Source organism: Pecten maximus, chromosome 2 (assembly GCF_902652985.1).
Source record: "Pecten maximus chromosome 2, xPecMax1.1, whole genome shotgun sequence".
Taxonomy (NCBI): domain Eukaryota; kingdom Metazoa; phylum Mollusca; class Bivalvia; order Pectinida; family Pectinidae; genus Pecten; species Pecten maximus.
The window spans coordinates 25729778-25755221 of NC_047016.1; the positions used below are offsets into that span (position 1 = coordinate 25729778).

Here is a 25444-nt window from a genome sequence, read left to right on the forward strand (position 1 = left end):
ATTAAGATTTTTGTAGGATTGGCTCATTATCAAATTATCAACGAACATTTCTCGAGATTTGTCATATACCTGTAGATGAAAGACTCATTGTATAGCAATTTATCATGCGTTACTAATGCGGGATGATATTGTGGCGATCATGACGTTGAATGGGTTATAAGGTACAGATTTTAGCAAGCATGATTTGATGCTCTTATATTTTGAGCTGTGTTCCAGAATAAAGACAAATCAAGTAGGCCTATTAGTTATATTTTAAAACGTAAATAATATATTACTCAGGAGTCCTGGTAACACGCTATTCAGATTATGAAAATCATATGATTAACTAACGGTTATTTTTGATGGGCTGTTTTTTATTATTGTTGATCTCTTTGTTTTTCGTGATATCTAATCTTTTCACGAACTGAATTATGTCCTATTGTTCAACATTCTCTAGGAGAATCTCTTAATACCTATGCCAGCATGTCCCTACTTGCAAATTCCTTAACATGGTTTTTCAAACGGAAAAAATACAAAACTAAACTTCCCTAAGGAAGGGTTTCTCCTTAAATTCAATAATGCTTTGCTGGGTATATATATTCATAGATTAAGGAATGTTGACGAGACCGGGCCAATTAAATAGAAAGTGTACATGTATAGTTATTACGGGAAAACAATTGAAACCGGTACCTCTGTGCATGGCGTACACTGTGAAACAGTCCAAAGCTGCCACCTTGTAGACGTATGCTAAACTTAATCAAATACGCCACAGATCATGATTTGTAAATCAAGAGTAAATGATGCGTGACCACCAGAGAACGCCCGTACTGACCAGTGGTCTCTCGGGAAAATTGACCAGCTGGGGAAATGAATGTTAGATGGACCCGAAACATCCGTTCTCGTAACACAATTTATGCGATATTTCAATCTAACTTCACCCTATCAAATTGATGAGGCGACTTATCGGACGATAGAAGTTAGAAACAGCGTGCATCACTTTACTATGTATGGAAGCCAGTCGGGACCATCAACACGGCAATCTGAAACATATAAGTTAATTTCGTGAATGGTCACAATTTTGACCCCCACCTATATGGCAAGTCATGTTGTCATTTATTCACGGAGCAACGTTGATCCAGGATTTTGCCAAATTATATAAGATATCTTATACTTAAAACCTTTTTAAGGCCCCTTATATAATATACCTCATATACTTTATTTTAATTTATAGATATCTTAAATAACAAATGTGATATCCCATCTAATTTCTTTTATAAGATATCTCATAAAAGATATAAGGTATCTTTTAAACTTAGTTATGAAAAATCTCGATCGCAATGTCTTTTAGAGTCATTCTGGGTGTCTATCAATTGACGAACAGATGTTTTTTTTCTTTTTCTTTTCCTTTTGTTTGTTTTTTCAGTAAGCTTTGATAAATATGTAACACTCGAAAAAAACTCCACCAATATTGATGTAATGTATTGTTGTTGTTACCATGGTCGCGATTACAAACGATCGCATTAAAGTATAAATTACATGATTAACTTCGGCAGTAGAAATATTCCAGGTTTAAAGAGAAAAAGTTAGGATCGAAGCGCATCACAAAAACGGTTAAAGGAACCAATATTAATCACATTTGTTATGTTTTACCGAAAAGTAAGTAAGTAGAGGGAAACGCTGTTTCCCGAAATCACACTAAACTCTAAAAATGAGGTCACTAGACGTAATGCTGTTACTGAGACATCAGTTACAAGATGACTAACCGCTAGACATTTAATGTTTAATTTTCAGTAAACGTCACTGGGATGTTACCTCTCATTGAATTACCTAAATCATTGGCAGGGCCATTTACGGTGGGTATGGGTTTCCATACTGTTGCTATTGAACAGAGGTCAAGGAAAGGGGATAGGTGGAGTATATATGAGTAATAGGGGCTGAATCGGCCACTTTCCCGTCAGACTGGACATTCACATCACAGTTTCCGGCAAGTGTTTCCGAAAAGATAACGCGTCGGACGCAGTTCATGGACGGTCGAGAAAATTCCATTGAGGGAGACACACCAAAGCAATAAGGTTTAGCTGAATTCTACTTGAATCTGGAAAAAAACAATGTGTCTGGCCAGACGTACCTGAAATATTGATGTCGTCAGTCAGTAGAGGTGTGAAATTTAACACAAGTAAAGTAGAAAACGGGATTAAATTAAAAAAAAATCGATTGGATACCTTACGATAGTTAAATTATATTCAGAACAGACCACTTGAGAGACGTGAACACAGAAAGTCACGCTGTGTTGTAGTAACATGTACAAAAATGAAGTGGAGGGTTTAATATAGACAAAACGTTATAGAAAAATGGTCATAATGAACGCTTGTGTAATTCCGGGTGTATTTATTATACTTTTTGTATCAAGTTGCTTAGCAGCAAATTCAACAGAGGCCAATAATGTTTCTGTGGAAATGGATCGTATCTCCATAGATACCAACATGACACTACAGGATGTTGTGTCAGAGCTGCTTGCCTCTGAAGGTTCAGGTTTTGCGCAACAAACATCACATGCACGAGGAGATTGCCAATGTTCTAAATAAGAGTCATGAACTTTTACACAAGGATGGACACGGGAGGGCCAGAAACTCCCGGAAACAGATCCGTCAGATCGTAACTCACATGCGCACACTGAGTTTGGACATCCGACAACTCCATTACCAGACAGTATACCTGAGAAAAGGGTTTGAACTCGCCCTTAATGACACTAAGACTAACTTTGGTGGGAGGTTCGAGGGTGTCCTTGGTTCGATATCCAACATGTCAGGCGCCATGGAAGCTATGACGTCACGCGTCGGTGCATTGGAGGACGGCATGAGGAATGCTGGGATTGCGGTGCCAACAATAGGTAAACGTCATATATCGTACAATATAATATCCAACCTTGGTCGCTTGATCAGACATATGAGTAAGGTGTCAGGGTTAAAAACAAAATACAATTCAATTTTTATTCCTGTTCACCTTTAGATATTTTGTGACGTCATTTTGCGTTAGCACGGAGAGAAAAATTGGCAATATACGTTTTACGAAAATGCACGCGATTAACTTGACGCATTAAGTAAAACAAAGCGATGCCTTGTATCCTTAAAATATCTGATTAGTTTAGATTTATTGTAAATCACGATTGGAAACTTGGAAGTCTTCGACCAAGAGTAACTAGGATTTGTACAACACGAAAGTAACAAAATTTACACCATTACCAATTTTTATTTTTTTAATTTATCTTACAGATTTTAATTGACTAAATATTTGATTTCATCCCTAAGAAATTCCATCATGCTTCGTTTCTATACAGGTGATTAGTTTTAGCTATACTCTAATATATACTTTGTAGTTGACTGGAAAAATTTCGAAGTAAATGACTGATACAACATTTTCAAGTGACATTGAAGAAAATCATCTGGATAAGTTGAAGTGGACCGGTTCTAAGCCGGGACGAGGGGGCCTATACTATCTCGCACATCGATGATAGGGTTTAAACGAAGCGCAACCGAATCGACTTCTATACACAGTGCTAGCCATATCGACTTCTACACTTTGTGTATTTATTACAACATGTACAAGTATCTATCTCTCTACAGAGCCATCTGTGTCCATGCGAGCGGTCAGTACAGTAGTGACCACTGTTCGTGGGCGGACGGCCGTGCTGGGCTGTGTTTGGACTGTGGACGGAGTTGACCAGCCAAACATTTCTATATCATGGTCAAAGACAGACGGGGTAGGTTTCGAACTTTATCTCGCAAATGAGCATAACCATGTTCACGAATGAATGGAAGTGGAAAATACTTTTGATAACTATATCTGGGAAAATATATTGACAGTGTGTAATTGAGTACATGTACATGTATATATGGTATGTTGTACATTATACTAGTGTATCCGTTATAACAGTTTCCGGTAGGCTGTATTGGAGTATATGGTGTGTTATACATTATACTAGTGTATCCGTTATAACAGTTTCCGGTAGGCTGTAGTGGGGTATATGGTGTGTTATACATTATACTAGTGTATCCGTCATAACAGTTTCCGGTAGACTGTATTGGAGTATATGGTGTGTTGTACATTATACTAGTGTATCCGTTATAACAGTTTCCGGTAGGCTGTAGTGGGGTATATGGTGTGTTATACATTATACTAGTGTATCCGTTATAACAGTTTCCGGTAGGGTGTATTGGAGTATATGGTGTGTTGTACATTATACTAGTGTATCCGTTATAACAGTTTCCGGTAGGCTGTATTGGAGTATATGGTGTGTTGTACATTATACTAGTGTATCCGTTATAACAGTTTCCGGTAGGCTGTATTGGAGTATATGGTGTGGTATACATTATACTAGTGTATCCGTTATAACAGTTTCCGGTAGACTGTATTGGAGTATATGGTGTGGTATACATTATACTAGTGTATCCGTTATAACAGTTTCCGGTAGGCTGTATTGGAGTATATGGTGTGTTGTACATTATACTAGTGTATCCGTTATAACAGTTTCCGGTAGGCTGTATTGGAGTATATGGTGTGTTGTACATTATACTAGTGTATCCGTTATAACAGTTTCCGGTAGACTGTATTGGAGTATATGGTGTGGTATACATTATACTAGTGTATCCGTTATAACAGTTTCCGGTAGGCTGTATTGGAGTATGGTTGTTGGTACATATACTAGTGTATCCGTTATAACAGTTTCCGGTTGGCTGTATTGGAGTATATGGTGTGTTATACATTATACTAGTGTATCCGTTATAACAGTTTCCGGTTGACTGTATTGGAGTATATGGTGTGTGGTATACATTATACTAGTGTATCCGTTATAACAGTTTCCGGTAGGCTGTATTGGAGTATATGGTGTGTGGTATACATTATACTAGTGTATCCGTTATAACAGTTTCCGGTAGGCTGTATTGGAGTATATGGTGTGGTATACATTATACTAGTGTATCCGTTATAACAGTTTCCGGTAGGCTGTATTGGAGTATATGGTGTGTGGTATACATTATACTAGTGTATCCGTTATAACAGTTTCCGGTAGGCTGTATTGGAGTATATAGGTAGTTATACATTATACTAGTGTATCCGTTATAACAGTTTCCGGTAGGCTGTATTGGAGTATATGGTGTGGTATACATTATACTAGTGTATCCGTTATAACAGTTTCCGGTAGGCTGTATTGGAGTATATGGTGTGTTGTACATTATACTAGTGTATCCGTTATAACAGTTTCCGGTAGGCTGTATTGGAGTATATGGTGTGTTACATTATACTAGTGTATCCGTTATAACAGTTTCCGGTAGGCTGTATTGGAGTATATGGTGTGTTGTACATTATACTAGTGTATCCGTTATAACAGTTTCCGGTAGGCTGTATTGGAGTATATGGTGTGTTGTACATTATACTAGTGTATCCGTTATAACAGTTTCCGGTAGGCTGTATTGGAGTATATGGTGTTGTACATTATACTAGTGTATCCGTTATAACAGTTTCCGGTAGGCTGTATTGGAGTATATGGTGTGTTGTACATTATACTAGTGTATCCGTTATAACAGTTTCCGGTAGGCTGTATTGGAGTATATGGTGTGTTGTACATTATACTAGTGTATCCGTTATAACAGTTTCCGGTAGGCTGTATTGGAGTATATGGTGTGTTGTACATTATACTAGTGTATCCGTTATAACAGTTTCCGGTAGGCTGTATTGGAGTATATGGTGTGTTGTACATTATACTAGTGTATCCGTTATAACAGTTTCCGGTAGGCTGTATTGGAGTATATGGTGTGTTGTACATTATACTAGTGTATCCGTTATAACAGTTTCCGGTAGGCTGTATTGGAGTATATGGTGTGTGTACATTATACTAGTGTATCCGTTATAACAGTTTCCGGTAGGCTGTATTGGAGTATATGGTGTTGTACATTATACTAGTGTATCCGTTATAACAGTTTCCGGTAGGCTGTATTGGAGTATATGGTGTGTTATACATTATACTAGTGTATCCGTTATAACAGTTTCCGGTAGGCTGTATTGGAGTATATGGTGTGTTATACATTATACTAGTGTATCCGTTATAACAGTTTCCGGTAGGCTGTATTGGAGTATATGGTGTGTTGTACATTATACTAGTGTATCCGTTATAACAGTTTCCGGTAGGCTGTATTGGAGTATATGGTGGTGTATACATTATACTAGTGTATCCGTTATAACAGTTTCCGGTAGGCTGTATTGGAGTATATGGTGTGTTGTACATTATACTAGTGTATCCGTTATAACAGTTTCCGGTAGGCTGTATTGGAGTATATGGTGTGTTGTACATTATACTAGTGTATCCGTTATAACAGTTTCCGGTAGGCTGTATTGGAGTATATGGTGTGTGGTATACATTATACTAGTGTATCCGTTATAACAGTTTCCGGTAGGCTGTATTGGAGTATATGGTGTGTTGTACATTATACTAGTGTATCCGTTATAACAGTTTCCGGTAGGCTGTATTGGAGTATATGGTGTGTTGTACATTATACTAGTGTATCCGTTATAACAGTTTCCGGTAGGCTGTATTGGAGTATATGGTGTGTTGTACATTATACTAGTGTATCCGTTATAACAGTTTCCGGTAGGCTGTATTGGAGTATATGGTGTGTTGTACATTATACTAGTGTATCCGTTATAACAGTTTCCGGTAGGCTGTATTGGAGTATATGGTGTGTGTACATTATACTAGTGTATCCGTTATAACAGTTTCCGGTAGGCTGTATTGGAGTATATGGTGTGTTGTACATTATACTAGTGTATCCGTTATAACAGTTTCCGGTAGGCTGTATTGGAGTATATGGTGTTGTACATTATACTAGTGTATCCGTTATAACAGTTTCCGGTAGGCTGTATTGGAGTATATGGTGTGGTATACATTATACTAGTGTATCCGTTATAACAGTTTCCGGTAGGCTGTATTGGAGTATATGGTGTGTTATACATTATACTAGTGTATCCGTTATAACAGTTTCCGGTAGGCTGTATTGGAGTATATGGTGTTGTACATTATACTAGTGTATCCGTTATAACAGTTTCCGGTAGGCTGTATTGGAGTATATGGTGTTGTACATTATACTAGTGTATCCGTTATAACAGTTTCCGGTAGGCTGTATTGGAGTATATGGTGTGTTGTACATTATACTAGTGTATCCGTTATAACAGTTTCCGGTAGGCTGTATTGGAGTATATGGTGTGTTGTACATTATACTAGTGTATCCGTTATAACAGTTTCCGGTAGGCTGTATTGGAGTATATGGTGTGTTGTACATTATACTAGTGTATCCGTTATAACAGTTTCCGGTAGGCTGTATTGGAGTATATGGTGTTGTACATTATACTAGTGTATCCGTTATAACAGTTTCCGGTAGGCTGTAGTGGAGTATATGGTGTTGTACATTATACTAGTGTATCCGTTATAACAGTTTCCGGTAGGCTGTATTGGAGTATATGGTGTGTTGTACATTATACTAGTGTATCCGTTATAACAGTTTCCGGTAGGCTGTAGTGGAGTATATGGTGTTGTACATTATACTAGTGTATCCGTTATAACAGTTTCCGGTAGGCTGTATTGGAGTATATGGTGTTGTACATTATACTAGTGTATCCGTTATAACAGTTTCCGGTAGGCTGTATTGGAGTATATGGTGTGTTGTACATTATACTAGTGTATCCGTTATAACAGTTTCCGGTAGGCTGTATTGGAGTATATGGTGTTGTACATTATACTAGTGTATCCGTTATAACAGTTTCCGGTAGGCTGTATTGGAGTATATGGTGTGTTATACATTATACTAGTGTATCCGTTATAACAGTTTCCGGTAGGCTGTATTGGAGTATATGGTGTTGTACATTATACTAGTGTATCCGTTATAACAGTTTCCGGTAGGCTGTATTGGAGTATATGGTGTTGTACATTATACTAGTGTATCCGTTATAACAGTTTCCGGTAGGCTGTATTGGAGTATATGGTGTGTTGTACATTATACTAGTGTATCCGTTATAACAGTTTCCGGTAGGCTGTATTGGAGTATATGGTGTGTTGTACATTATACTAGTGTATCCGTTATAACAGTTTCCGGTAGGCTGTATTGGAGTATATGGTGTGTTGTACATTATACTAGTGTATCCGTTATAACAGTTTCCGGTAGGCTGTAGTGGAGTATATGGTGTTGTACATTATACTAGTGTATCCGTTATAACAGTTTCCGGTAGGCTGTAGTGGGGTATATGGTGTTGTACATTATACTAGTGTATCCGTTATAACAGTTTCCGGTAGGCTGTATTGGAGTATATCGTGTGTTGTACATTATACTAGTGTATCCGTTATAACAGTTTCCGGTAGGCTGTAGTGGAGTATATGGTGTTGTACATTATACTAGTGTATCCGTTATAACAGTTTCCGGTAGGCTGTATTGGAGTATATGGTGTTGTACATTATACTAGTGTATCCGTTATAACAGTTTCCGGTAGGCTGTATTGGAGTATATGGTGTGTTGTACATTATACTAGTGTATCCGTTATAACAGTTTCCGGTAGGCTGTATTGGAGTATATGGTGTTGTACATTATACTAGTGTATCCGTTATAACAGTTTCCGGTAGGCTGTATTGGAGTATATGGTGTGGTATACATTATACTAGTGTATCCGTTATAACAGTTTCCGGTAGGCTGTATTGGAGTATATGGTGTGTTATACATTATACTAGTGTATCCGTTATAACAGTTTCCGGTAGGCTGTATTGGAGTATATGGTGTGTGGTATACATTATACTAGTGTATCCGTTATAACAGTTTCCGGTAGACTGTATTGGAGTATATGGTGTGGTACATTATACTAGTGTATCCGTTATAACAGTTTCCGGTAGGGTGTATTGGAGTATATGGTGTGTTGTACATTATACTAGTGTATCCGTTATAACAGTTTCCGGTAGGCTGTATTGGAGTATATGGTGTGTTGTACATTATACTAGTGTATCCGTTATAACAGTTTCCGGTAGGGTGTATTGGAGTATATGGTGTGTTGTACATTATACTAGTGTATTGTACATTATACTAGTGTATCCGTTATAACAGTTTCCGGTAGGCTGTATTGGAGTATATGGTGTGTTGTACATTATACTAGTGTATCCGTTATAACAGTTTCCGGTAGGGTGTATTGGAGTATATGGTGTGTTGTACATTATACTAGTGTATCCGTTATAACAGTTTCCGGTAGGCTGTATTGGAGTATATGGTGTGTTGTACATTATACTAGTGTATCCGTTATAACAGTTTCCGGTAGGGTGTATTGGAGTATATGGTGTGTTGTACATTATACTAGTGTATTGTACATTATACTAGTGTATCCGTCATAACAGTTTCCGGTAGGCTGTATTGGAGTATATGGTGTGTTGTACATTATACTAGTGTATCCGTCATAACAGTTTCCGGTTGGCTGTATTGGAGTATATGGTGTGTTGTACATTATACTAGTGTATCCGTCATAACAGTTTCCGGTTGGCTGTATTGGAGTATATGGTGTGTTGTACATTATACTAGTGTATCCGTTATAACAGTTTCCGGTAGGCTGTATTGGAGTATATGGTGTGTGTTATACATTATACTAGTGTATCCGTTATAACAGTTTCCGGTTGGCTGTATTGGAGTATATGGTGTTATACATTATACTAGTGTATCCGTTATAACAGTTTCCGGTAGACTGTATTGGAGTATATGGTGTGTTATACATTATACTAGTGTATCCGTCATAACAGTTTCCGGTTGGCTGTATTGGAGTATATGGTGTGTTATACATTATACTAGTGTATCCGTTATAACAGTTTCCGGTTGGCTGTATTGGAGTATATGGTGTTATACATTATACTAGTGTATCCGTTATAACAGTTTCCGGTAGACTGTATTGGAGTATATGGTGTGTTATACATTATACTAGTGTATCCGTTATAACAGTTTCCGGTTGGCTGTATTGGAGTATATGGTGTTATACATTATACTAGTGTATCCGTCATAACAGTTTCCGGTTGGCTGTATTGGAGTATATGGTGTGTTGTACATTATACTAGTGTATCCGTTATAACAGTTTCCGGTAGACTGTATTGGAGTATATGGTGTGGTATACATTATACTAGTGTATCCGTTATAACAGTTTCCGGTTGGCTGTATTGGAGTATATGGTGTTATACATTATACTAGTGTATCCGTTATAACAGTTTCCGGTAGACTGTATTGGAGTATATGGTGTGTTATACATTATACTAGTGTATCCGTCATAACAGTTTCCGGTTGACTGTATTGGAGTATATGGTGTGTTATACATTATACTAGTGTATCCGTCATAACAGTTTCCGGTTGGCTGTATTGGAGTATATGGTGTGTTATACATTATACTAGTGTATCCGTTATAACAGTTTCCGGTAGGCTGTGTTGGAGTATATGGTGTGTTATACATTATACTAGTGTATCCGTCATAACAGTTTCCGGTTGGCTGTATTGGAGTATATGGTGTGTTATACATTATACTAGTGTATCCGTCATAACAGTTTCCGGTTGGCTGTATTGGAGTATATGGTGTGTTATACATTATACTAGTGTATCCGTTATAACAGTTTCCGGTAGACTGTATTGGAGTATATGGTGTGTGGTATACATTATACTAGTGTATCCGTTATAACAGTTTCCGGTAGACTGTATTGGAGTATATGGTGTGTGGTATACATTATACTAGTGTATCCGTCATAACAGTTTCCGGTTGGCTGTATTGGAGTATATGGTGTGTTATACATTATACTAGTGTATCCGTTATAACAGTTTCCGGTAGGCTGTATTGGAGTATATGGTGTGTTGTACATTATACTAGTGTATCCGTTATAACAGTTTCCGGTAGGCTGTATTGGAGTATATGGTGTTATACATTATACTAGTGTATCCGTCATAACAGTTTCCGGTAGGCTGTATTGGAGTATATGGTGTGTTGTACATTATACTAGTGTATCCGTCATAACAGTTTCCGGTTGGCTGTATTGGAGTATATGGTGTGTTATACATTATACTAGTGTATCCGTTATAACAGTTTCCGGTTGGCTGTATTGGAGTATATGGTGTGTTATACATTATACTAGTGTATCCGTTATAACAGTTTCCGGTTGACTGTATTGGAGTATATGGTGTTATACATTATACTAGTGTATCCGTTATAACAGTTTCCGGTAGACTGTATTGGAGTATATGGTGTGTTATACATTATACTAGTGTATCCGTTATAACTGTTTCCGGTAGGCTGTATTGGAGTATATGGTGTGTGGTATACATTATACTAGTGTATCCGTTATAACAGTTTCCGGTTGACTGTATTGGAGTATATGGTGTTGTAAATTATACTAGTGTATCCGTTATAACAGTTTCCGGTAGACTGTATTGGAGTATATGGTGTGTTATACATTATACTAGTGTATCCGTTATAACAGTTTCCGGTAGGCTGTATTGGAGTATATGGTGTTATACATTATACTAGTGTATCCGTTATAACAGTTTCCGGTAGGCTGTATTGGAGTATATGGTGTGTGGTATACATTATACTAGTGTATCCGTTATAACAGTTTCCGGTAGACTGTAGTGGAGTATATGGTGTGTTATACATTATACTAGTGTATCCGTTATAACAGTTTCCGGTAGGCTGTATTGGAGTATATGGTGTGTTATACATTATAATAGTGTATCCGTTATAACAGTTTCCGGTAGGCTGTATTGGAGTATATGGTGTGTGGTATACATTATACTAGTGTATCCGTTATAACAGTTTCCGGTAGGCTGTATTGGAGTATATGGTGTGTTGTACATTATACTAGTGTATCCGTTATAACAGTTTCCGGTAGGCTGTATTGGAGTATATGGTGTGTGGTATACATTATACTAGTGTATCCGTTATAACAGTTTCCGGTAGACTGTATTGGAGTATATGGTGTGTTGTACATTATACTAGTGTATCCGTTATAACAGTTTCCGGTAGGCTGTATTGGAGTATATGGTGTGTTATACATTATACTAGTGTATCCGTTATAACAGTTTCCGGTTGACTGTATTGGAGTGTATGGTGTGTTGTACATTATACTAGTGTATCCGTTATAACAGTTTCCGGTTGACTGTATTGGAGTATATGGTGTGTTGTACATTATACTAGTGTATCCGTTATAACAGTTTCCGGTTGACTGTATTGGAGTATATGGTGTGTTGTACATTATACTAGTGTATCCGTTATAACAGTTTCCGGTAGACTGTATTGGAGTATATGGTGTGTTATACATTATAATAGTGTATCCGTTATAACAGTTTCCGGTAGACTGTATTGGAGTATATGGTGTGTTATACATTATACTAGTGTATCCGTTATAACAGTTTCCGGTTGACTGTATTGGAGTGTATGGTGTGTTGTACATTATACTAGTGTATCCGTTATAACAGTTTCCGGTAGGGTGTATTGGAGTATATGGTGTGGTATACATTATACTAGTGTATCCGTTATAACAGTTTCCGGTTGACTGTATTGGAGTATATGGTGTGTTATACATTATACAAGTGTATCCGTTATAACAGTTTCCTGTTGACTGTATTGGAGTATATGGTGTGTTGTACATTATACTAGTGTATCCGTTATAACAGTTTCCGGTAGGCTGTATTGGAGTATATGGTGTGTTGTATATTATACTAGTGTATCCGTTATAACAGTTTCCGGTAGGCTGTATTGGAGTATATGGTGTGGTATACATTATACTAGTGTATCCGTTATAACAGTTTCCGGTAGGCTGTAGTGGAGTATATGGTGTGGTATACATTATACTAGTGTATCCGTTATAACAGTTTCCGGTAGGCTGTATTGGAGTATATGGTGTGTGGTATACATTATACTAGTGTATCCGTTATAACAGTTTCCGGTAGACTGTATTGGAGTATATGGTGTTGTAAATTATACTAGTGTATCCGTTATAACAGTTTCCGGTAGACTGTATTGGAGTATATGGTGTGTTGTACATTATACTAGTGTATCCGTTATAACAGTTTCCGGTAGGCTGTATTGGAGTATATGGTGTGTGGTATACATTATACTAGTGTATCCGTTATAACAGTTTCCGGTAGGCTGTATTGGAGTATATGGTGTGTTGTACATTATAATAGTGTATCCGTTATAACAGTTTCCGGTAGGCTGTATTGGAGTATATGGTGTGTTGTACATTATACTAGTGTATCCGTTATAACAGTTTCCGGTAGGCTGTAGTGGGGTATATGGTGTTGTACATTATACTAGTGTATCCGTTATAACAGTTTCCGGTAGGCTGTATTGGAGTATATGGTGTGTTATACATTATAATAGTGTATCCGTTATAACAGTTTCCGGTAGGCTGTATTGGAGTATATGGTGTGTTATACATTATACTAGTGTATCCGTTATAACAGTTTCCGGTAGGCTGTATTGGAGTATATGGTGTGTTGTACATTATACTAGTGTATCCGTTATAACAGTTTCCGGTTGGCTGTATTGGAGTATATGGTGTGTTGTACATTATACTAGTGTATCCGTTATAACAGTTTCCGGTAGGCTGTATTGGAGTATATGGTGTGGTATACATTATACTAGTGTATCCGTTATAACAGTTTCCGGTTGACTGTATTGGAGTATATGGTGTGTTGTACATTATACAAGTGTATCCGTTATAACAGTTTCCGGTTGGCTGTATTGGAGTATATGGTGTGGTATACATTATACTAGTGTATCCGTTATAACAGTTTCCGGTAGGCTGTATTGGAGTATATGGTGTGTTGTACATTATACAAGTGTATCCGTTATAACAGTTTCCGGTAGGCTGTAGTGGAGTATATGGTGTTGTACATTATACTAGTGTATCCGTTATAACAGTTTCCGGTAGACTGTATTGGAGTATATGGTGTGTTGTACATTATACTAGTGTATCAGTTATAACAGTTTCCGGTAGGCTGTGTTGGAGTATATGGTGTGTTGTACATTATACTAGTGTATCCGTTATAACAGTTTCCGGTAGGCTGTAGTGGAGTATATGGTGTTGTACATTATACTAGTGTATCCGTTATAACAGTTTCCGGTAGGCTGTATTGGAGTATATGGTGTGTTGTACATTATACAAGTGTATCCGTTATAACAGTTTCCGGTAGGCTGTAGTGGAGTATATGGTGTTGTACATTATACTAGTGTATCCGTTATAACAGTTTCCGGTAGGCTGTAGTGGAGTATATGGTGTGTTGTACATTATACTAGTGTATCAGTTATAACAGTTTCCGGTAGGCTGTGTTGGAGTATATGGTGTGTTGTACATTATACTAGTGTATCCGTTATAACAGTTTCCGGTAGACTGTATTGGAGTATATGGTGTGTTATACATTATACTAGTGTATCCGTCATAACAGTTTCCGGTAGGCTGTATTGGAGTATATGGTGTGTTGTACATTATACTAGTGTATCCGTTATAACAGTTTCCGGTTGGCTGTATTGGAGTATATGGTGTGTTGTACATTATACTAGTGTATCCGTTATAACAGTTTCCGGTAGGCTGTATTGGAGTATATGGTGTGGTATACATTATACTAGTGTATCCGTTATAACAGTTTCCGGTTGACTGTATTGGAGTATATGGTGTGTTGTACATTATACAAGTGTATCCGTTATAACAGTTTCCGGTTGGCTGTATTGGAGTATATGGTGTGGTATACATTATACTAGTGTATCCGTTATAACAGTTTCCGGTAGGCTGTATTGGAGTATATGGTGTGTTGTACATTATACAAGTGTATCCGTTATAACAGTTTCCGGTAGGCTGTAGTGGAGTATATGGTGTTGTACATTATACTAGTGTATCCGTTATAACAGTTTCCGGTAGACTGTATTGGAGTATATGGTGTGTTGTACATTATACAAGTGTATCCGTTATAACAGTTTCCGGTAGGCTGTAGTGGAGTATATGGTGTTGTACATTATACTAGTGTATCCGTTATAACAGTTTCCGGTAGGCTGTAGTGGAGTATATGGTGTGTTGTGCATTATACTAGTGTATCAGTTATAACAGTTTCCGGTAGGCTGTGTTGGAGTATATGGTGTGTTGTACATTATACTAGTGTATCCGTTATAACAGTTTCCGGTAGACTGTATTGGAGTATATGGTGTGTTATACATTATACTAGTGTATCCGTCATAACAGTTTCCGGTTGGCTGTATTGGAGTATATGGTGTGGTATACATTATACTAGTGTATCCGTTATAACAGTTTCCGGTAGGCTGTATTGGAGTATATGGTGTTATACATTATACTAGTGTATCCGTTATAACAGTTTCCGGTAGGCTGTATTGGAGTATATGGTGTGTTGTACATTATACTAGTGTATCCGTTATAACAGTTTCCGGTAGGCTGTATTGGAGTATATGGTGTGTTGTACATTATACTAGTGTATCCGTTATAACAGTTTCCGGTAGGCTGTATTGGAGTATATGGTGTGTTGTACATTATACAAGTGTATCCGTTATAACAGTTTCCGGTAGGCTGTATTGGAGTATATGGTGTTATACATTATACTAGTGTATCCGTTATAACAGTTTCCGGTAGGCTGTATTGGAGTATATGATGTGTTGTACATTATACTAGTGTATCCGTTATAACAGTTTCCGGTAGGCTGTAGTGGAGTATATGGTGTTGTACATTATACTAGTGTATCCGTTATAACAGTTTCCGGTAGGCTGTATTGGAGTATATGGTGTGTTGTACATTATACTAGTGTATCCGTTATAACAGTTTCCGGTAGGCTGTATTGGAGTATATGGTGTGGTATACATTATACTAGTGTATCCGTTATAACAGTTTCCGGTAGACTGTAGTGGAGTATATGGTGTGTTGTACATTATACTAGGGTATCCGTTATAACAGTTTCCGGTAGGCTGTATTGGAGTATATGGTGTGTTGTACATTATAATAGTGTATCCGTTATAACAGTTTCCGGTAGGCTGTATTGGAGTATATGGTGTGGTATACATTATACTAGTGTATCCGTTATAACAGTTTCCGGTAGACTGTATTGGAGTATATGGTGTGTTATACATTATACTAGTGTATCCGTTATAACAGTTTCCGGTTGACTGTATTGGAGTATATGGTGTGGTATACATTATACTAGTGTATCCGTTATAACAGTTTCCGGTAGGGTGTATTGGAGTATATGGTGGTATACATTATACTAGTGTATCCGTTATAACAGTTTCCGGTTGGCTGTATTGGAGTAGATGGTGTGGTATACATTATACTAGTGTATCCGTCATAACAGTTTCCGGTAGGCTGTAGTGGAGTATATGGTGTGTTGTACATTATACTAGTGTATCCGTCATAACAGTTTCCGGTAGGCTGTATTGGAGTATATGGTGTGTTGTACATTATACTAGTGTATCCGTCATAACAGTTTCCGGTTGGCTGTATTGGAGTATATGGTGTGTTATACATTATACTAGTGTATCCGTTATAACAGTTTCCGGTTGGCTGTATTGGAGTATATGGTGTGTTATACATTATACTAGTGTATCCGTTATAACAGTTTCCGGTTGACTGTATTGGAGTATATGGTGTTATACATTATACTAGTGTATCCGTTATAACAGTTTCCGGTAGACTGTATTGGAGTATATGGTGTGTTATACATTATACTAGTGTATCCGTTATAACTGTTTCCGGTAGGCTGTATTGGAGTATATGGTGTGTGGTATACATTATACTAGTGTATCCGTTATAACAGTTTCCGGTTGACTGTATTGGAGTATATGGTGTTGTAAATTATACTAGTGTATCCGTTATAACAGTTTCCGGTAGACTGTATTGGAGTATATGGTGTGTTATACATTATACTAGTGTATCCGTTATAACAGTTTCCGGTAGGCTGTATTGGAGTATATGGTGTTATACATTATACTAGTGTATCCGTTATAACAGTTTCCGGTAGGCTGTATTGGAGTATATGGTGTGTGGTATACATTATACTAGTGTATCCGTTATAACAGTTTCCGGTAGACTGTAGTGGAGTATATGGTGTGTTATACATTATACTAGTGTATCCGTTATAACAGTTTCCGGTAGGCTGTATTGGAGTATATGGTGTGTTATACATTATAATAGTGTATCCGTTATAACAGTTTCCGGTAGGCTGTATTGGAGTATATGGTGTGTGGTATACATTATACTAGTGTATCCGTTATAACAGTTTCCGGTAGGCTGTATTGGAGTATATGGTGTGTTGTACATTATACTAGTGTATCCGTTATAACAGTTTCCGGTAGGCTGTATTGGAGTATATGGTGTGTGGTATACATTATACTAGTGTATCCGTTATAACAGTTTCCGGTAGACTGTATTGGAGTATATGGTGTGTTGTACATTATACTAGTGTATCCGTTATAACAGTTTCCGGTAGGCTGTATTGGAGTATATGGTGTGTTATACATTATACTAGTGTATCCGTTATAACAGTTTCCGGTTGACTGTATTGGAGTGTATGGTGTGTTGTACATTATACTAGTGTATCCGTTATAACAGTTTCCGGTTGACTGTATTGGAGTATATGGTGTGTTGTACATTATACTAGTGTATCCGTTATAACAGTTTCCGGTAGGCTGTATTGGAGTATATGGTGTGTTGTACATTATACTAGTGTATCCGTTATAACAGTTTCCGGTAGACTGTATTGGAGTATATGGTGTGTTATACATTATAATAGTGTATCCGTTATAACAGTTTCCGGTAGACTGTATTGGAGTATATGGTGTGTTATACATTATACTAGTGTATCCGTTATAACAGTTTCCGGTTGACTGTATTGGAGTGTATGGTGTGTTGTACATTATACTAGTGTATCCGTTATAACAGTTTCCGGTAGGGTGTATTGGAGTATATGGTGTGGTATACATTATACTAGTGTATCCGTTATAACAGTTTCCGGTTGACTGTATTGGAGTATATGGTGTGTTATACATTATACAAGTGTATCCGTTATAACAGTTTCCTGTTGACTGTATTGGAGTATATGGTGTGTTGTACATTATACTAGTGTATCCGTTATAACAGTTTCCGGTAGGCTGTATTGGAGTATATGGTGTGTTGTATATTATACTAGTGTATCCGTTATAACAGTTTCCGGTAGGCTGTATTGGAGTATATGGTGTGGTATACATTATACTAGTGTATCCGTTATAACAGTTTCCGGTAGGCTGTAGTGGAGTATATGGTGTGGTATACATTATACTAGTGTATCCGTTATAACAGTTTCCGGTAGGCTGTATTGGAGTATATGGTGTGTGGTATACATTATACTAGTGTATCCGTTATAACAGTTTCCGGTAGACTGTATTGGAGTATATGGTGTTGTAAATTATACTAGTGTATCCGTTATAACAGTTTCCGGTAGACTGTATTGGAGTATATGGTGTGTTGTACATTATACTAGTGTATCCGTTATAACAGTTTCCGGTAGGCTGTATTGGAGTATATGGTGTGTGGTATACATTATACTAGTGTATCCGTTATAACAGTTTCCGGTAGGCTGTATTGGAGTATATGGTGTGTTGTACATTATAATAGTGTATCCGTTATAACAGTTTCCGGTAGGCTGTATTGGAGTATATGGTGTGTTGTACATTATACTAGTGTATCCGTTATAACAGTTTCCGGTAGGCTGTAGTGGGGTATATGGTGTTGTACATTATACTAGTGTATCCGTTATAACAGTTTCCGGTAGGCTGTATTGGAGTATATGGTGTGTTATACATTATAATAGTGTATCCGTTATAACAGTTTCCGGTAGGCTGTATTGGAGTATATGGTGTGTTATACATTATACTAGTGTATCCGTTATAACAGTTTCCGGTAGGCTGTATTGGAGTATATGGTGTGTTGTACATTATACTAGTGTATCCGTTATAACAGTTTCCGGTTGGCTGTATTGGAGTATATGGTGTGTTGTACATTATACTAGTGTATCCGTTATAACAGTTTCCGGTAGGCTGTATTGGAGTATATGGTTGTGGTATACATTATACTAGTGTATCCGTTATAACAGTTTCCGGTTGACTGTATTGGAGTATATGGTGTGTTGTACATTATACAGTGTATCCGTTATAACAGTTTCCGGTTGGCTGTATTGGAGTATATGGTGTGGTATACATTATACTAGTGTATCCGTTATAACAGTTTCCGGTAGGCTGTATTGGAGTATATGGTGTGTTGTACATTATACAAGTGTATCCGTTATAACAGTTTCCGGTAGGCTGTAGTGGAGTATATGGTGTTGTACATTATACTAGTGTATCCGTTATAACAGTTTCCGGTAGACTGTATTGGAGTATATGGTGTGTTGTACATTATACTAGTGTATCAGTTATAACAGTTTCCGGTAGGCTGTGTTGGAGTATATCGTGTGTTGTACATTATACTAGTGTATCCGTTATAACAGTTTCCGGTAGGCTGTAGTGGAGTATATGGTGTTGTACATTATACTAGTGTATCCGTTATAACAGTTTCCGGTAGGCTGTATTGGAGTATATGGTGTGTTGTACATTATACAAGTGTATCCGTTATAACAGTTTCCGGTAGGCTGTAGTGGAGTATATGGTGTTGTACATTATACTAGTGTATCCGTTATAACAGTTTCCGGTAGGCTGTAGTGGAGTATATGGTGTGTTGTACATTATACTAGTGTATCAGTTATAACAGTTTCCGGTAGGCTGTGTTGGAGTATATGGTGTGTTGTACATTATACTAGTGTATCCGTTATAACAGTTTCCGGTAGACTGTATTGGAGTATATGGTGTGTTATACATTATACTAGTGTATCCGTCATAACAGTTTCCGGTAGGCTGTATTGGAGTATATGGTGTGTTGTACATTATACTAGTGTATCCGTTATAACAGTTTCCGGTTGGCTGTATTGGAGTATATGGTGTGTTGTACATTATACTAGTGTATCCGTTATAACAGTTTCCGGTAGGCTGTATTGGAGTATATGGTGTGGTATACATTATACTAGTGTATCCGTTATAACAGTTTCCGGTTGACTGTATTGGAGTATATGGTGTGTTGTACATTATACAAGTGTATCCGTTATAACAGTTTCCGGTTGGCTGTATTGGAGTATATGGTGTGGTATACATTATACTAGTGTATCCGTTATAACAGTTTCCGGTAGGCTGTATTGGAGTATATGGTGTGTTGTACATTATACAAGTGTATCCGTTATAACAGTTTCCGGTAGGCTGTAGTGGAGTATATGGTGTTGTACATTATACTAGTGTATCCGTTATAACAGTTTCCGGTAGACTGTATTGGAGTATATGGTGTGTTGTACATTATACAAGTGTATCCGTTATAACAGTTTCCGGTAGGCTGTAGTGGAGTATATGGTGTTGTACATTATACTAGTGTATCCGTTATAACAGTTTCCGGTAGGCTGTAGTGGAGTATATGGTGTGTTGTGCATTATACTAGTGTATCAGTTATAACAGTTTCCGGTAGGCTGTGTTGGAGTATATGGTGTGTTGTACATTATACTAGTGTATCCGTTATAACAGTTTCCGGTAGACTGTATTGGAGTATATGGTGTGTTATACATTATACTAGTGTATCCGTCATAACAGTTTCCGGTTGGCTGTATTGGAGTATATGGTGTGGTATACATTATACTAGTGTATCCGTTATAACAGTTTCCGGTAGGCTGTATTGGAGTATATGGTGTTATACATTATACTAGTGTATCCGTTATAACAGTTTCCGGTAGGCTGTATTGGAGTATATGGTGTGTTGTACATTATACTAGTGTATCCGTTATAACAGTTTCCGGTAGGCTGTATTGGAGTATATGGTGTGTTGTACATTATACTAGTGTATCCGTTATAACAGTTTCCGGTAGGCTGTATTGGAGTATATGGTGTGTTGTACATTATACAAGTGTATCCGTTATAACAGTTTCCGGTAGGCTGTATTGGAGTATATGGTGTTATACATTATACTAGTGTATCCGTTATAACAGTTTCCGGTAGGCTGTATTGGAGTATATGATGTGTTGTACATTATACTAGTGTATCCGTTATAACAGTTTCCGGTAGGCTGTAGTGGAGTATATGGTGTTGTACATTATACTAGTGTATCCGTTATAACAGTTTCCGGTAGGCTGTATTGGAGTATATGGTGTGTTGTACATTATACTAGTGTATCCGTTATAACAGTTTCCGGTAGGCTGTATTGGAGTATATGGTGTGGTATACATTATACTAGTGTATCCGTTATAACAGTTTCCGGTAGACTGTAGTGGAGTATATGGTGTGTTGTACATTATACTAGGGTATCCGTTATAACAGTTTCCGGTAGGCTGTATTGGAGTATATGGTGTGTTGTACATTATAATAGTGTATCCGTTATAACAGTTTCCGGTAGGCTGTATTGGAGTATATGGTGTGGTATACATTATACTAGTGTATCCGTTATAACAGTTTCCGGTAGACTGTATTGGAGTATATGGTGTGTTATACATTATACTAGTGTATCCGTTATAACAGTTTCCGGTTGACTGTATTGGAGTATATGGTGTGGTATACATTATACTAGTGTATCCGTTATAACAGTTTCCGGTAGGGTGTATTGGAGTATATGGTGGTATACATTATACTAGTGTATCCGTTATAACAGTTTCCGGTAGGCTGTATTGGAGTATATGGTGTGGTATACATTATACTAGTGTATCCGTTATAACAGTTTCCGGTTGACTGTATTGGAGTATATGGTGTTATACATTATACTAGTGTATCCGTTATAACAGTTTCCGGTAGGCTGTATTGGAGTATATGGTGTGTTGTACATTATACTAGTGTATCCGTTATAACAGTTTCCGGTAGGCTGTATTGGAGTATATGGTGTGTTCTACATTATACTAGTGTATCCGTTATAACAGTTTCCGGTAGGCTGTATTGGAGTATATGGTGTGGTATACATTATACTAGTGTATCCGTTATAACAGTTTCCGGTAGGCTGTATTGGAGTATATGGTGTGTTGTACATTATACTAGTGTATCCGTTATAACAGTTTCCGGTAGGCTGTATTGGAGTATATGGTGTGGTATACATTATACTAGTGTATCCGTTATAACAGTTTCCGGTAGACTGTATTGGAGTATATGGTGTGTTATACATTATACTAGTGTATCCGTTATAACAGTTTCCGGTTGACTGTATTGGAGTATATGGTGTGGTATACATTATACTAGTGTATCCGTTATAACAGTTTCCGGTAGGCTGTATTGGAGTATATGGTGGTATACATTATACTAGTGTATCCGTTATAACAGTTTCCGGTAGGCTGTATTGGAGTATATGGTGTGGTATACATTATACAAGTGTATCCGTTATAACAGTTTCCGGTTGACTGTATTGGAGTATATGGTGTTATACATTATACTAGTGTATCCGTTATAACAGTTTCCGGTAGGCTGTATTGGAGTATATGGTGTGTTGTACATTATACTAGTGTATCCGTTATAACAGTTTCCGGTAGGCTGTATTGGAGTATATGGTGTGTTCTACATTATACTAGGGTATCCGTTATAACAGTTTCCGGTAGGCTGTATTGGAGTATATGGTGTGGTATACATTATACTAGTGTATCCGTTATAACAGTTTCCGGTAGGCTGTATTGGAGTATATGGTGTGTTGTACATTATACTAGTGTATCCGTTATAACAGTTTCCGGTAGGCTGTATTGGAGTATATGGTGTGGTATACATTATACTAGTGTATCCGTTATAACAGTTTCCGGTAGGCTGTATTGGAGTATATGGTGTGTTATACATTATACTAGTGTATCCGTTATAACAGTTTCCGGTAGGCTGTATTGGAGTATATGGTGTGTTGTACATTATACTAGGGTATCCGTTATAACAGTTTCCGGTAGGCTGTATTGGAGTATATGGTGTGTTGAACATTATACTAGTGTATCCGTTATAACAGTTTCAAATAGATTCAAATCTGTACAAGTGGCTGGCTGACCAATTAGGGGCCTGAGGGGCGCGGTCCAATAAGTGAAATATAGCAAATTCTTTAAAAAAAAGTTTCTATTGTAGGAATGAAAGGATATCGACCATATTTAGTCTGAAGCATGCGTTTGTGAAGGGAAATCCATTTTGTATAAACGATAACGCTGGACCAACAGGGGTCTGAAGGGTGGGGCTCAACAGGAGAAATATTTTCAAATTATTTAAAATACTTTCTCTGTTTCAATGGCAGGACTCGGTCAAACAAACTATTAATAAGGAAAATTAATAAAGGTGAGTCTGGGGCCCCTATGAGGTGGGGCCCAATAGGGGAAAATTAGCTAATTCTCTATATCGGAGGTATGGGTGCCCTTTAGCAATCACTCTGTCTTTTTGTCCATCCACAAATTTAGTCTCCATTTGTTAACTTTAGTATTTGTTGACAGATTTGCAAGATATTCAAAAATTCATAAAAAAATCATACTGAGGTCAAAAATCAAGGTCATGCTTTCATTGATTGTTGGTCGGAATTAAACAAGGAGTCAACTGACCAAATATCAAGGTCACTGGATCAAAGATCAAGTCATTTAGGTCCATTGGGAAGTGTATTGGTATACTCACTGAAATATCCAGGTGAGTGATACTTCCGTTTGAGGTTACATGTATTTCAGCTTCCGGTTCGTTATTGATGTCTCGTAACTTAAGAATTCCTAATTCGTTTACATGATTGAACAATATTATATATAGAAAATTATTTAGAGTTATAGACAATAAGTGTATGTAATATATGACAGGTGCTGCCACCTGAGAGTATAACGGAGAGTAGCAACCTGATCATACATGATGCAGACTACAGTGATGGCGGTATGTACTTGTGTCGTCATAGCGAACGTGATAATGACGTCACGTCGACCACAGTGGAACTTATCGTTAAAGGTAGGCCCCGCCAAATTGCAGTAGTGAAAACGTGTTGGCCGTTTATATAGTTATGTCTTCATCTGGTATCATAATTTTTGTACACAAACTGAAAAAAAACCCTCAAAATTGAATGTTAAAAATAACGAAATTAGAAAATATATACTTTGGCTACTATTTCCTGTAACCGCTAGGAACATTGTACATGTAGTTAGTACATGTAGTTAGTATATATGTAGTTAGTACATGTAGTTAGTATATGTAGTTAGTACATGTAGTTAGTATATGTGTAGTTAGTACATGTAGTTAGTACGTAGTTAGTATATGTAGTTAGTATATGTGTAGTTAGTACATGTAGTTAGTACATGAGTTAGTATATGTAGTTAGTACGTAGTTAGTATATGTAGTTAGTATATGTATTTAGTATATGTAGTTAGTAAATGTAGTTAGTACATGTAGTTAGTACTGTGTAGTTAGTAAATGTAGTTAGTATGTGTAGTTAGCATATGTAGTTAGTATATTTGTAGTTAGTATATGTAGTTAGTATATGTAGTTAGTAAATGTAATTAGTATATGTGTAGTTAGTATACATGTATGTAGTTAGTATATGTGTAGTTAGTATACATGTATGTAGTTAGTATATGTAGTTAGTACATGTGTAGTTAGTATATGTGTAGTTAGCATATGTAGTTAGTATATGTAGTTAGTACATGTAGTTAGTATATGTGTAGTTAGCATATGTGGTGTAGTTAGTATATGTAGTTAGTACATGTGTAGTTAGTATATGTGTAGTTAGCATATGTAGTTAGTATATGTAGTTAGTATATGTAGTTAGTACATGTAGTTAGTATATGTAGTTAGTAAATGTAGTTAGTATATGTGTAGTTAGTATATGTAGTTAGTATATGTGTAGTTAGTATATGTGTAGTTAGTATATGTAGTTAGTATATGTAGTTAGTACATGTAGTTAGTAAATGTAGTTAGTATATGTGTATTAAGTATTTGATTAAGTACCATATTACAGTCCTAACAACTCTATTACCCAGTGCCAACTCTGACGATGAAGGCCAAGCGAGAGGACATCTCAGCCTATCGAGGAAGTAAGGTCGTGCTGGAGTGTCGTATTACTGGGGATGTAACCGTCGCGGCTCCTATATACTGGACAAGGTTTAATGGGGTAAGTAACGTCCACATTAGTAGGGGTTTCCAAGGAAAGGGAAAGGAAAACAAATATAACAGGAAGATCACGATGATTTTCCCGGTAAGTCGATAAATACAACGTGTAATGACAGTACGACACAATCTGTATTACATCCCAAAACGCCAGTATGGCAATGAAATCCAATATTTCAAGAGCACAATGTACATCATCAGCTAACCTGCGACTAAAATCCACATTGTTACACTTTTTCTGGAGCTCTGA

General features: G+C 37.1%; 1 protein-coding gene across 1 annotated transcript in view; it reads left to right on the forward strand.

The window, feature by feature from the left end:
• Positions 1–1945: 1945 nt before the first annotated feature.
• Positions 1946–25444, forward strand: part of LOC117321634 (scavenger receptor cysteine-rich type 1 protein M130-like) — a 29390-nt gene continuing 5891 nt past the window's right edge. Inside the window, exons 1-4 of the mRNA XM_033876131.1 lie at positions 1946–2869; positions 3603–3739; positions 23901–24042; positions 25068–25198. Of these exons, the coding sequence (XP_033732022.1) occupies positions 2476–2869; positions 3603–3739; positions 23901–24042; positions 25068–25198 (804 nt within the window). The 5' untranslated portion in view covers positions 1946–2475. The remainder of the gene's footprint in view (positions 2870–3602; positions 3740–23900; positions 24043–25067; positions 25199–25444) is intronic.